The sequence below is a fragment of the Moschus berezovskii genome, chromosome 27 (assembly GCF_049115385.1).
Source record: "Moschus berezovskii isolate FMDL1 chromosome 27, NW_MosBer_1.0, whole genome shotgun sequence".
Classification (NCBI taxonomy): Eukaryota; Metazoa; Chordata; class Mammalia; order Artiodactyla; family Moschidae; genus Moschus; species Moschus berezovskii.
The window spans coordinates 32739979-32753244 of NC_142486.1; the positions used below are offsets into that span (position 1 = coordinate 32739979).

The window sequence follows — 13266 nt, forward strand, 5'->3', positions numbered from 1 at the left end:
AACTAAGGCCCGGACAAGTGCAGCCCGGGTCCTAGGTCTCGGCGTGGAAGGGAAGCCTGTGATTCCCTCCGCGCGCCCCGGCGCGCGCATCTTCAGATCCCAGGACGCTCAGCCTGTGTGGCTACCCAGCGCCTGACCGCGCCGCTAGCCTGCTCCGCGCGCCTCTTCTCTGTCCCCGTGTCTCTGCAGACGCTGCCCTTCCCGCCGCTCCTGGGCCCCGGTAAGCTGGGCAAAGCAGCCCAGCTCCGGGGTCTCCACTCCCATTTCCTGCGCGGAATCCTTCCAGGGATGTCGGCGACGAGGGGTTCTCTGGGTGTGCACTCTGCATATTTACAGTCCCCTGGCTTCCAGCCTTGCTGTGTGACCTCGGGCAAGTAGCTACCAGTCTCTGAACTCTATTCCCAGCCCCACCTCGGGGGCCGCAGAGGGACCTTGGGTTACCTGCGGCTGTTTCCCGGGACTCCCGCGCGCGCTGCCTTCTGCTTCTCCCTCCTGCCAGCTCTGGGGTTGAACTAGGGCGGGACGGGCTGTTGCCGGGCCACCACCCCTCCACCCCTTCGGGGCCCCCCCTCCGCCCCCCGTGGCTGCCTTTTTTCTCTTTCACTTTCTCTCTGCCCCACGGGGCTTGAGCCACCCAAGCTGGGGAGCAAGCAGACACCCAAGCCGCCCCCTGCTGCACCCACCACGTGCTTTCTCGGAAGCGCCCAGTCTGCCACCCACCGGAGCTCCAATCAGCCCCTAAAAATAGCCAGTGCTCGCTTGCCAGGAGGTAGCCTGCCCTTAGGCATTTGAAACAAAAGCCCTGATTAGGAGGAAGCTGGCCCTCCATTTCTCTGCACTTCAGCCCCACCTTGAAACTGACAAGCCATCCCTGCAGGGCACAGGGACTTGCTTGCCCAGCCACTCACTCCAGAGAAGCCGGCAGCCCTGGGAGATGGAGAAAATTCCTCAGGTAAATTCAGCCCGGGCAACCTTGATTCCCCGCCCCCAACCCCCCCCCCCCCACACACACCTCCTGACAGCTTTCTTCCCTCCTTCTTCTTCCACAGGTCCTGCAACCCTGCTCCATCCACCCTGAGACCTTGGAGAGGTCACTTCCCTTCTCAGCCTTGGATTTCCTCATCTCGAATTGAGGGGAGAGCCTTCAAGGTGACTTCTCACCTCTCTCTCTGCTTGGAAAACTCTCCCTGCCCAAGCTCCCACTGCTACCATCAGAGCCGGCAAACGTCATCAGTCTGCAGGTTCGGAGGAAGCTGAGCATTTATTTCAGCAGCGTCTGACCAAAGACGTCTCATACTCTCAACCACACAACAAAGGCAACACCAATAATATGGGGTTCCTGTGTGGATCTTCAGATATTAAAATAAACCGGGCGCTGTGCTAGAACCTTGGATTGCTCACCTTGGTCTTGGAATAAAAGTTTCCCCCAATCCCATTTAACAGCCCAGAAAAAAAGCCCAGACTCAGTATAGGCTGGGGACCCTGTGTCACTTGACACCCAGCCAGGCAGCGCAGCTGGGGTTCAAACCTGCGTGCTGCTTTCAGAGCTGATACCAGATGTCTGTACTCTGTTGTATCTCACCATCTGTCCCCTGTCCCCCACTTATTCCACAAAGCGCCAGTTGGAAATGGGGGAGAGGTGCCTGGCTACTCCCACCAGGCTCAATGTCCAGACTAATGGGCTGACTCTGGCTTTGGTGTCCCTGCTTCCTGGGGATGGGGTGGGTCTGGCAGGGGTTCCACCCTTCAAGGGCACCCCTCAGTGTTTACCTGGCAGAGAGAGGACCTTGCGGTTGGCAGAGCCTGGCCATCAACACTGAGAGCTAATGACACACCCCCTGGAAGTCAGCCCTCTAGTACCTTTCAGGCTGATCAAGTCCTCTTACATTCCAGACACCTGAGTGAAACTGCAGGTCCCTTAGTGGAAGGAAATGGCAAACCACCCCACTTCTTCCAAAAGCCCCAGCAAGCCAAAGACCCCCCTCCCGCCATCCTCACCTCACTAGTTCAGAGCAGTGTCTCCATTTATTTGGGATGGCGGGACATAACCCTAAATTAAGAAGCGTTCTCAGCCCCAACATCCCCCACCCGCCTTTTTACCTTGGGGCTCTGGCAGGTAGGACCCGGCAGGGCGTGGAGCCAGGCAACGCATGGTGTGGGAAAGACAGGGAGGCAGCAACTTCTGGACTCTGGCAGCCCCTCCTGGTGCCCTCAGCCTGCCCAGCGATGTCTTCAGGTGCCCAATTCAGGAGCAGGTAGCCTCATCTCTGGCCAGTCTCCCTACACCTGGTCAGGAGCCCGCCAAGACTAAGCAAACATGCAAAAGAAGCAAGTAAGGGACCAGCAGAAAATTCTCGTCTTACCAGGTGATCTGAGCTGCCAGATTTCTCTTACTAGGCACGCTCTAATTTGCCCACGCTCCCTTAAACACTCCTGTGCCTGATCTTAATTTCGGTTCCTTGTTGTGTACCAAATAGGGTGATGACCAGGAAAGATAGTGAGTTGACTGTTGAAGTGTCTTCAACACACTGTCATTCTGAAACGGTGTTGAACACAGTGGAACCACGCTGGTGCCAGTTGCCAATATATGCCATCTTCTGTAGGGTGGGGCTAGGGCCAGAGCCTCACAGATGCCTCAAGACAAGCTGAAAGCCCCTGCTGAGTTCTGCAGACTCCCTGGATTCCATTGCCATCCCCCACCCCACCCACACACCAAACTGTCCTGAATTTCCCCAGAGAAAGAGTCGTTCACTCATCATTCTTATTCCAAGACATTGGATTAAAATATAAATTGCATATTAGAAAGTGTTACCCCAAATATGATATACTTAGACGCACATAGTTTGGGGTACCAGATAAACTCAGCAGAGAGACTGTCACGGGAGAAAATTAGTTCCTTTTCAAGGTTCTGCCCAGGCTTCTGGAAGCCTCCAGAAGAAAGTCTCAGTGTGGGGGCTAATGAAATTTTAACACCTCTTCTAATGCATCATCAACCCATCTCACAGAGAGCAGCCTCTGCTGCAATCAGTCAGAAGACAGCAGTGTCCGGCCAGAATGCAATGACACTACTCCGCCCTCCTGTTTCATAGTTACCTTCTGTGTGTGGCATTCTTTTTCATTTATGTTGGACATAAACTTTTCTTGGGAAATAAAATTGAATGAAAAATGTAAGTAGTTTGAAAACAACCAAAAAACCCAAACTTATCAGGTGATCTGAGCTGCCAGATATCTCTTACTGCTGCTGCTAAGTCGCTTCAGTCGTGTCCGACTCTGTGCGACCCCATAGACGGCAGCCAACCAGGCTCCGCCATCCCTGGGGTTCTCCAGGCAAGAACACTGGAGTGGGTTGCCATTTCCTTCTCCAATGTGTGAAAGTGAAGTCGCTCAGACTAGTAGTGACCCCATGGACTGCAGCCCACCAGGCTCCTCTGTCCATGCGATTTTCTAGGCAAGAGTACTGGAGTGGCTTGCCATTGCCTTCTCCGATCTCTTACTAGGCACACTCCAATTTACCCTGAATGAGACACCTGGTAAGTTGCTTCAGTCATGTCCGACTCTGTGTAACCCCTGGACTATATAACCCACCAGGCTCCTCTGTCCATGGGATTCTCCAGGCAAGAACACTGGAGTGGGTTGCCATGCCCTCCTCCAGGGGACCTTCCCGACCCCGGGATCGAACGTGCGTCACTTCTGTCTCCTGTGCATTGGCAGGTGGGTTCTTTACCACTAGCGCCACCTGGGAAGCCTAACAGTAGTGTAGAGGGTATGGAACAATGATGAGGTTGGCACCGAAATGAATGACGTTTGGGAAACAATGACTTAGGTGCCTCAAGCATTTTTACGGAAAGAACGCTGAATTGGGAATTTGAAGCCCTGTGGTCCAGCCCCCACGGTTACTAGCCGATGGGTCACCTCGGACCCCTCACTTCCGTGTGTGGGCCTCGGTTTCTCCGTGTGTGCAGCGAGGGCAATGATGCCGATATTTGTATGGTGATTATTTTCGAGGCAGTTTCTGCTTTCAGAAGTCCCAGGAGGGGAAGTAAGCAGACACGAGAGACTGCTGAGAGTCAATGTGAAACAGTCTTGTTCTGTTAGGCTAATAAAACAGACACGATGAGTATTAGAAATCCCAAGAAGTCTCAACTTCCTGTGACCTGGCACACCTGGCCTTCCATGAGGACACCTTCCGTCCTCAGAGGGAGCCAGCTCTGATGGCCGTGGGCACGGCAGCTCTGAACCAGCTTCGTGGCCGGGCCAAGCTTGGAATGAGAGTCTGCCGGGCCTGGGGTGCGCCTGTATGGATGCTGTCATTTCTCGCCTAGACTACCTGCTACCTGGTCTCTCCGTGTCCTCCTTCACCCGCCCCTACCCCAGACCCATGCTCTATAAGACCCGAACCTGATCACACCTGTGTCCACACAGGTTTCTGAGCCGGGAGGGTGACACGTGCCAGCCTGCGTTTTGACTGATGGCAGATGCCATCGATTGGTACCAGGACGGCCTCGAGTACGGAGCCAGGAGAGGAGAGCCGTGGAGCCTCAGCAGGTGCTGAGGGGCGTCCAAATTCTAGCAGAGGCAGTGGAGATGAGGAGATGGGGCGCTGAGGCGAAGTGACAAGCCTCCAGGACTGAATGGACAGGGTTAAGCCGACGCCAGGGTCTCCCCCTATTAGAGTATCTAGCATGCCTGCTGAAGCTCCTCTTCAAAACCCCCCCAGAGGCGGTGACCACTCATTCTCTTGAGCGCAGGATAAAACCAATTCCCGCTTGACTAGGGGAGCCCTCTTGGTACTTGCCCTGGGCACCTGAATTTCTTTGTCTCAAGTCAGAATTCAACATGACAAAGCTGCAGGCAGAAGCATTGTTCAAGGTACCAGTCTGGGGTCCCCAGCCAAACACAGAGGAGAGGAGATGAGGGGACTTGATCTTGCAGGTAGGATTAGCATCCCAGAGAGCTTGCCATCCCCTGTGGCAATCTCTCCAAGCAGACCTTGGTCAGTCCTACCTGTCAGCTCAAGCAGGGTCCCCACCCCACCCCTCGTAGGACCACCCTCCTGTCTCCTCCTGTCGGACTGCATTTTAGTCATCCTTCAAGGCCCACTGTCATCAGCCTTCCAGCTAACAATAACCTTCTGCTTTCCTCTTTTTGGCAAACTTGCTCTCAGCCATGGATTTGGCAATACATCATGAACTTCCTATTTCATGAGTATGGCCCCCGCTGCCTCTGACGAAGTCATGAAGTCCTAAATGTCTGTCTTAATGTGTTTGACTTTCTTTTTGAAAAGGATGCCAAGATTGGTTGAGTGAATGGTTGGCATTTAAATTTGATGAAGGCAGACAACCTCTAAATGGATGGAGAGCCCTCCTGTACTAGGTGGTAAGTATCTTTTCTTACCCTTTTTGGCGACCTGCCTCATTTCTAGCAGATGCTAAATAAATGCTTAAGGGAGAGGGAAGTGAAGAGGAGAGAAAGCAAGGAAGAGAGATCAGACACGAGGTGGGGGAGTAGAGAGAATAAAAACTAAGATGCAGGCAAATTAGGAGATTAAACCAGTCCATCCTACAGGAAATCAACTCTGAATATTCATTGGAAGGACTGATGTTGAAACTGAAGCGCCAATCCTTTGGCCACCTGATACAAAGAACCAACTCATTAGAAAAGACCCTGATGCTGGGAAAGACTGAAGGCGGGAGGAGAAGGGGACAACAGAGGATGAGACGGTTGGATGGCATCACTGACTCGATGGACATGAGTTTGAGCAGACTCAGGGAGGTAGTGAAGCATGGAGAAGCCTGGCGTGCTGCAGTCCATGGGTCACAAGGAATTGGACACAACTTAGCGACTGAACGGCATCAAGGCAGATTAGGCAGGTCGGAAGGTATCTGAGAACACAGACCTGTTCGTGGGTAAACGTACAAGTGGATTAGTTGGTAAGAAGGTGGGTGAATCAGCTGATATATAAATATTTGGGCAGTCAGAGAAATGAAATCTTGATCAGTTGATAGAATTAGATAGTAGATGTAAGTTGGTGAATTGATTAGTAGATATTGATATGGTTGGGCTTCCCAGGTGGCGCTGGTAGTAAGGAACCCACTTGCCAGTGCAGGAGACGTAGGACTTGAGGGTTTGGTCCCTGGGTCAGAAAGACTCCCGGGAGGAAGGCATGGCAACCCACTCCAGTACTCTTGCCTGGCGAATCCCATGGACAGAGGAGCCTGATGGGCTACAGTCCATAGGGTTGCAAAAAGTCAGTCAAGACTGAAGCAACTGAGCACTCACAGTAGGCAGTTGGGTAGACCCGGTAAGTTTGCAAGCAGGCAGCGGGAGAGACCAATAATGGTAAGTAAGGACACAGGTGAGCTGCTCAAGGGAACAACAAAGAACAGAAACAGTCCCTGGCTGAGTCAGGCGCCAGACTAGGAGCCGAGCCGAGTATAGAACAGGCCCCTGGTCAACCCCGGGAAAACCCATGGGGACTTGCCAACTTCCGGTTGCAGGTGTTTCTACTTCTGCGGCTCATGTGGGTGAAGGTGAAGTAAGTCTGGCTGGATGGGAAGCCACTCAAGGCGAAAAACAAGTGGTCCTTGCCAACACATCTCCTGCCAGGAGTCAGTGGAGACTCGCTTATCAGGGATCAGAGCAGGAATGGGTTTGGGGAGGAAAAAGGGGTAGAAAGAAGGGAGGGTGCAGCCTTCCTCCCTTCTGTGTCTTGGCTCGGGTGACCCTCATTCTAAGGACCAAATGGGGAAGGAAGTGACAGGAAGAACTTAGCAGTCTTGGGTATGTCCCTCCCTTTCCAATAGATCAGGCAACATCCTAGAAGGAGTCTTTGTACTGTGTTTCCTAGAACAGAGTTCTCATGAGCAAAACTACCAAACTGTGAAAATACAGAGCGACAAAACAATGAAGGAAAGCCAAAGGAAACAGTAATATGTAAAGCCATGGCAGGGGTGTCCCACAGCCTCTGAGAAGGCTCGCCCCAAGAGCACTGCTGCGCCTCCGTCCACAAACCTGAGGCCGGCTGGGTCTGACCTTGCCACTGGTCATCCTTCCATTCACCTTGAGTCTGTGGTTGCCCCGAATGCCACCCTGGAGGCTGACGAGTCAGAATGAGCTTTCCTCCTGGCAGGAATGTGTGTGTTTTGCATGATGTCACTGAATTCTCGGAATAGCCACTCTGGATGTTAGTATGGCCTCCATTTTACAGATGGGGAAACCGAGGGATCCCAGGAAGGGATCGGCATCATAACCCTTGGAATCAGGGAGTCACAGCTGGCACCGAGGCTGGCTGAGGCCACAGTATATGTGCTTAACCAATGTGCCAGCTTGAGGGTGAGAGTCACGTTAACTCTGAGAAGCACATAGCGGCCACACACTCAGCACTGGAGTAGGTGTCTAGATGTGATGTGGAGCCCCCAGTGAGACTCAGACTCAACTCCCTGGTTTATCCTCCCCCCAGTCCAATACAGGAGACGTAAGAGATGCAGGTTCAATCCCTGGGTCAGGAAGATTCCCTGCAGAAGGAAATGGCAACCCACTCCAGTATTCTTGCCTGGACAGTTCCTCCAATATAGAGGAGCCTGGTGGGCTCATGTGGGTCCAAAGAGTCGGACACAACTGACGTGACTAAGCATGCCTGCTAAGTGACTGAGCACAGCGCAATATGTATGTATCCGACATTCCTAGAGTTATCTGTCTAATGCCAAGCACTTCCTGGGATAGTTTCTCAGATACCATCTCAACGAACCCTTGCTATGACCCTGGGAGGTTTATATCATCACTCCCATTTTAGTGATGAAAAAACTGAGCATCAGAATGGTTCAGGCATGTGGCCAAGGTTACACAATTTGTAGGCAGCAGGGCATGGCCGCAGGACTAGAGCTGTTAAACTTCCAGCCTAGTTCTCCCTCCATCACTGCCACGCTAAGTCTCTCTTCTCTGGCCTCTGATTGTCCTCCAGGGTTTGTCACTCACTGTCCCCAGTCAGGTAGCTGAGTTCTGTCCAGACTCTGGGGCCTCCACCGAGCTTGCTGGGGCCTGCATGCACATGTGCTGTTCTGTGCAGCAGAGTCAACCCCCGAAGAAGTGGGCTTCCTGCACAATTGCAGCTGAAGCATTATCATATCCAAAGGTGACTTCTGAATCATCAGGCTGGTTTCAGTTTGAAGATGGTCAGCCTGCTTCTGGTAGACTTACGGTATCCCTTTGGGTTATTCAAAAGAGGCAGCCAACCAGAAAGTGCAACGAGTGATCTGAGCCCATGAGATCTAATAGCCACCCCTCCCCAGGCCATGATCGAGGCAACCATTCACCTCCCTGTGCCTCAGAGTACTCATTTGTAGACTGAGAGTACTGGTAAACACGAGTCATCCACACACTCATCCATCTCCCCATCCACCCACCACCCAGCCACCTACCCCCACCCACTCATCACCCATCCACTTAACCACCTACCCATCAGCCATTCACCTGTCCTTCCCACCTACCCCCCCATCCATCCATCCACCTAACCCCCCACCCACCCGCCCACCACTCATCACCCAGCCACCTATGCACCTACCCATCAGCCATTCACCTATCCTTCCCACCCATCCATCCATCCATCCACCCATCCATCCATCCACCTATGCACCTACCACTCATCACCCAGCCACCTATGCACCTACCCATCAACCATTCACCTGTCCTTCCCACCTACCCCCCCATCCATCCATTCATCCACCTAACCCCACACCCACCCACCCACCACTCATCACCCAGCCACCTATGCACCTACCCATCAGCCATTCACCTATCCTTCCCACCTACCCACCCATTCATCCATCCATCCATCCACCTACCCACCTACCACTCATCACCCAGCACCTACCCACCTACCCTCCCATCACCCAGCCACCTATGCACCTACCCATTAGCCCTTCACCTGTCCTTTCCACCTACCCACCCACCCACCCACCCATCCATCCACCCACCCATGCACCTACCTATCAGCCATTCATCTACCCACCCCCCCACCCATCCATCTACCTACCCTCCAGTAGCCTAATATTCAACAAACACACATTACACACATATCCTTTTCCAGCATTATATTAAGTGTTTGGGATACATCTGTGATAAAAACATAGATCCCTCCCCACAGGGTGCTTATTTTCTAGTGAGAGAGTCAGACAATAGGAAGCAAACAAAGGAACCTCCCTGGGGGTCCAGTGGTTAGGACTCTGTGCTCTCATTGCCAAGAGCCCGGGTTCAGTCTCTAGTTGGAGAACTAAAATCCCACAATTTGACTAAATAAATAATCAACGACAAACATAATACAAAATAAAGTGTATCGAAGGTAAGCATGTCAGTGTGGGGAGCGGTACTCAGAGTGTGGAGGGGGAGTTGCAAATTTAAATAGGATGATCAGGGTAGGCCTCCCTGAGAAGGGGACATTTGAGCCAAGCGTAGAGGGTTCAAGGAGGCTGGCCCGGAGGCTGTCTGGAGAAAAGTGTTCAGATGGAGGTAACAGCATGTGCAGAGGTCCTGTGGCAGGTAGTGTGCCCGGCCTGTCCCAGGGACCCCAAGGTACCAGCATGGCTGGAGAAGATAGGACGGCGGGAGGATAGGGTGGGAGCAGAGCAGGGGTGAACCAGCTCCTGAAGGGCCTCCTGGGACTCGTCCGGATTTAGCTTTCCTCTGAGTGACACGGGAAGCCGGTGCAGGGTTTAGGGCAGGGGAGGGTGACGATCACGATAGGGTTGTAGAGAGAGTTACAAAAACTTCACACTGATTTCCTTTTCTGAAACCCTGTTGAAACTCAGGTCAGTGCCCTTTATTTATACAAACCACACGCTTCTCCTCCCCCTGTTCTCCTTGTCCCCGTCCGAAGGCTGCTCCCTCTCGGTGCCCCCTAGCTACATCCCTGCCTGTAGTCCTTACAGCTGGAGTCTCACAGGCCTGGGAGGAGCTGGCCTGGAAGAGGGTGGCAGGGGAGCAACAAGGAAAGGAATGGATTTATCCTTCCTTGTCTCCCAGCCTCCTGAAGACCGCATGGAGCTCAGTTCCCTTTCTAGAGTCACGTGGCATCAGAAATAAATATATTACATCCCCTGGGAGGAAACGGAGTTTAATAACAGGAACCAACCCTGAAGAGAGAGGGAGGGGCAGAGGTGTGGGCAGCCAGCGGAGTGGAGGAGGCTGCCGTTTGCAGGGGTGTGTCAAGGAGAGAGGAAGCCCTCAGCACCCCCCGAAGCTGGCATCTGCACCCCCATCAGGACTGCATAGGCTGTGTGTGTTCTCTCCAGTTTCTTTCATCCGCATCTTACAGTTTTCAGGGTACAGGTCTTTTGCCTCCTTCCATAGGTTTATTCCTGGGTATTTTATTCATTTTCATGCGATGGTAAATAGGACTGTTCCTTTCATTTCTCTTTCTGATCTTTCATTGTAGAGAAATGCAACAGATTTGTGTGTGTTAATTCTGTAACCTGCAACTTTGCCAAATTCACTGATGAGCTCTGGTAGTTTTCTGGTAGCATCTTTAGGAGTGACATGTACCTGCTGCTGTATTTAAAATAGATAGCGGACAAGGAAATCAGCCATGGATATTCCTTGGAAGGACGCTGCTGAAGCTGAAGCTCTAACACTTTGGCCCCCTGATACAAAGAGCCGACTCTTTGGAAAAGACCCTGATGCTGAGAAAGATTGAAGCAAAAGGAGAAGAGGGCGGCAGAGGATGAGATAACGGTTAGATAGCATCACTGACTCAATGGACATGGATTTGCGCAGATTCCAGGAGATAAGGAGGACAGAGGAGCCTGGTGTGCTGCAGCCCAAGGTGTCGCAAAGAGTCAGACATGACTTAGCGACTGAATAGCCTTCAAGGCTATTGTATGCCACAGGGAACTCTGCTCAATATTATGTAACAACCTAAATGGGACAGGAATTTGAAAAAAGAGTAGATACATGTATATGTATCCCCAAGTCACTTTGCTGTATGCCTGAAGCTAACACAATATTGTAAAACAACTATACTCCAATATTAAATTAAAAAGTTTTTAAAAAGACCCCATAGGTGGCTTGCACTCCCATTAAGAAATCAGAGAGGTCATTCCGGTGATAGAGATGTCCCAGCCCCCTGGGGTCTTTTAGGAGGCGGAGAGTAAAAGATGTGTCCGAGGAACAGACAGAGATGATCTGGGTGAGAATTCACCCAGGAAGACAGCCCACCCCTTGTAAACATGTATCTTGGCAGAAGAGTTGGAGAAATGCCTACACTGCCCTGGAGCCCATGGCAAAATCATCAAGAGGCTGTTTAGCCCTTAAGACCAGACTGAGCCACAAGTGTGTCTGCCTTCAAATCCAGCCTCAACCCTTCTTGCTTGGGGACCGGAGTTGGTCACCTCTGGGGAGTCTCTGTCTTTTCTTCCTGTGTAACGTAAGGCTGGAGATCATTAAAGGGTTAGGGTGGATATGAGAAAACCCACTGGCTTAGGTGTGCCTGGCAAGCAACCAAATACTCAATAAATGTGAACTGTGATTAAATCAAGTTTTAAGTTACTCCAAAACCATAAAAGGACCAAGGGCTAGAATTTATGACACCAGCTCATAAAATTGGGAAAGCACAGGTTTGTGTAAAGGAGGCTGAAAAGTAAGTGTCTCTAGGAAGAATGTTGTTAGTGGGAATTCCCTGGTGGTCCAGTGGTCAGGACTCCACGCTTCCGCGGCCGGGTGGCGGGGGTGGCCCGGGTTTACCACACCTGGTTGGGAAAACTAAGATCCCGCAAGCTGCGTGGCATGTCCAAAACTAAAAATTAAGAAGACTGATGTTTGCAACAAAGTGAGAACCTTCTTGCAAGTGGGAGGGAAGACCAAAAATGTTTGAGGAGCCAAGGATGTGAGTGGAAATGGTAGGGCGTAGGCTTCTTTTCCCTCTTTAAGGTGAATCGGGAGTCAGCAGTGCCCTTTAAAAAGAAGACACGCCCTCCCTCCAGCCTGGCTCCTCTTCTCCCCCTTTCTCTTCCTCCCATCCTGCCTTCTGTCTGCCTTCCTCTCTGCTCTCCTGTCCCTCCTTCCCTTTCTCTCCCTCCCTGCCTTTCAGTTTCCCTCTCTCTCCGTGACCCGGCTGCACACACACACGCCCACACAAACGTGCGCCCACACAAACGTGCACCTACGCTCACACGTACACGCTCACACGGCAGTCTCTGCTCTCCAGCGCTTCAGCCCTTCCTCTCTGTGGCAACCTGTGTCTTCAGCTTTGAGACACATTGATTGTGCCGGCATCCGTCTTTCCCATTTGCAGGCAGGGGCTGATTTGTCCATCTGTGCCCTTCACCAGTGCCTTGCACGTGCCTAAGGTACCCAGGCAGCTCAGAGAGCGACCCCAATGGGCATTTGGCTGCGTGCCTCCAAATGGATGGTTTACTTTTAAGCAGAGTGGGAAGCACACTCTTCCGCCCATGCTCTCGGCATCCCAGCCTGAGCTCTCTAAGCACTTGCTGCTCCTGCCAGCTCACCCAGAGACCCCGATTCCTGTCCATTCCGCCTTCTCAGCTTGGGACAGAGATGAACATGAGGCCCTCCCTTTCAGAGATTAGAGGGAAAAGCCCTGAGCTGCTGACAGCCAGGCATGGCTTCATGAGAAAAAAGGGATGGATGGCAACTTACCACCAGGGTCCTTGCAGCTGGGGTCCCTCTCGGCTGTGGGGGCCTGCAGCCCGCTCCAGATCCACCCCAAGAGGGCCAAGTCTGCGTCTTCTTTCTCCAGTAGCGTCAAGGAGATCTTCCTGGCCAGAGCCTCACCATCAGACTCATGGAGCAGGGCATAGTGGTACTCCTTGGAGAGGAGCTCTTCCGCCAGCAGGTTGTCCAGAAGCACCTGCACTTGGCTCGGCCGATGGCTAGAGAGCAGCATCCGGACCTGAGTCAGGATGGTCTGGAAGTGATTCATGGTAGCGCTCAGATGCAGGGCAGCTCCCCTGGGCCAGCGCCTAATATCTCTGCTCACCAGGCCTGTAGCATCCAAAATGTGAAGTGAAAACCAGGATGGGGGAACCTCTGCAGCTTATTCCTGCTAAGGAGGATTTCCTCATTTGCACGTTAGGCTGGGGTTGCCTGATGAATCAATGGAAGTGGGTTCTGGTCTTGATTTAGACCCCGAGACACGTGCATACCATGAGTGTGCGTATGCCAAAGAAGCCCATGGCTTTGTGGATTCCTTTAGACCCAACCCAGTATTTGCTAAGAGGAGCAAGGCTTGCCTCTTTGAGGACCTATAAGGTGATA

The 13266-nt window shown here is 52.4% G+C and overlaps 1 protein-coding gene across 5 annotated transcripts in view; it reads right to left on the reverse strand.

Annotated features, from left to right (window-relative positions):
- Positions 1 to 13063, reverse strand: part of CIITA (class II major histocompatibility complex transactivator) — a 54776-nt gene extending 41713 nt beyond the window's left edge. The window contains exon 1 of one of the 5 annotated variants that reach the window (XM_088833240.1): positions 12649 to 13063. In XM_088833240.1, the coding sequence (XP_088689366.1) occupies positions 12649 to 12931 (283 nt within the window). In that variant the 5' untranslated portion in view covers positions 12932 to 13063. Of the gene's footprint in view, positions 1 to 441; positions 517 to 2100; positions 2297 to 12648 lie in introns of those variants that run through there. The other 4 variants (XM_088833241.1, XM_055409488.2, XM_055409489.2 and 1 more) reach the window with 4 other exon arrangements.
- Between the last annotated feature and the right edge of the window lie 203 nt (positions 13064 to 13266).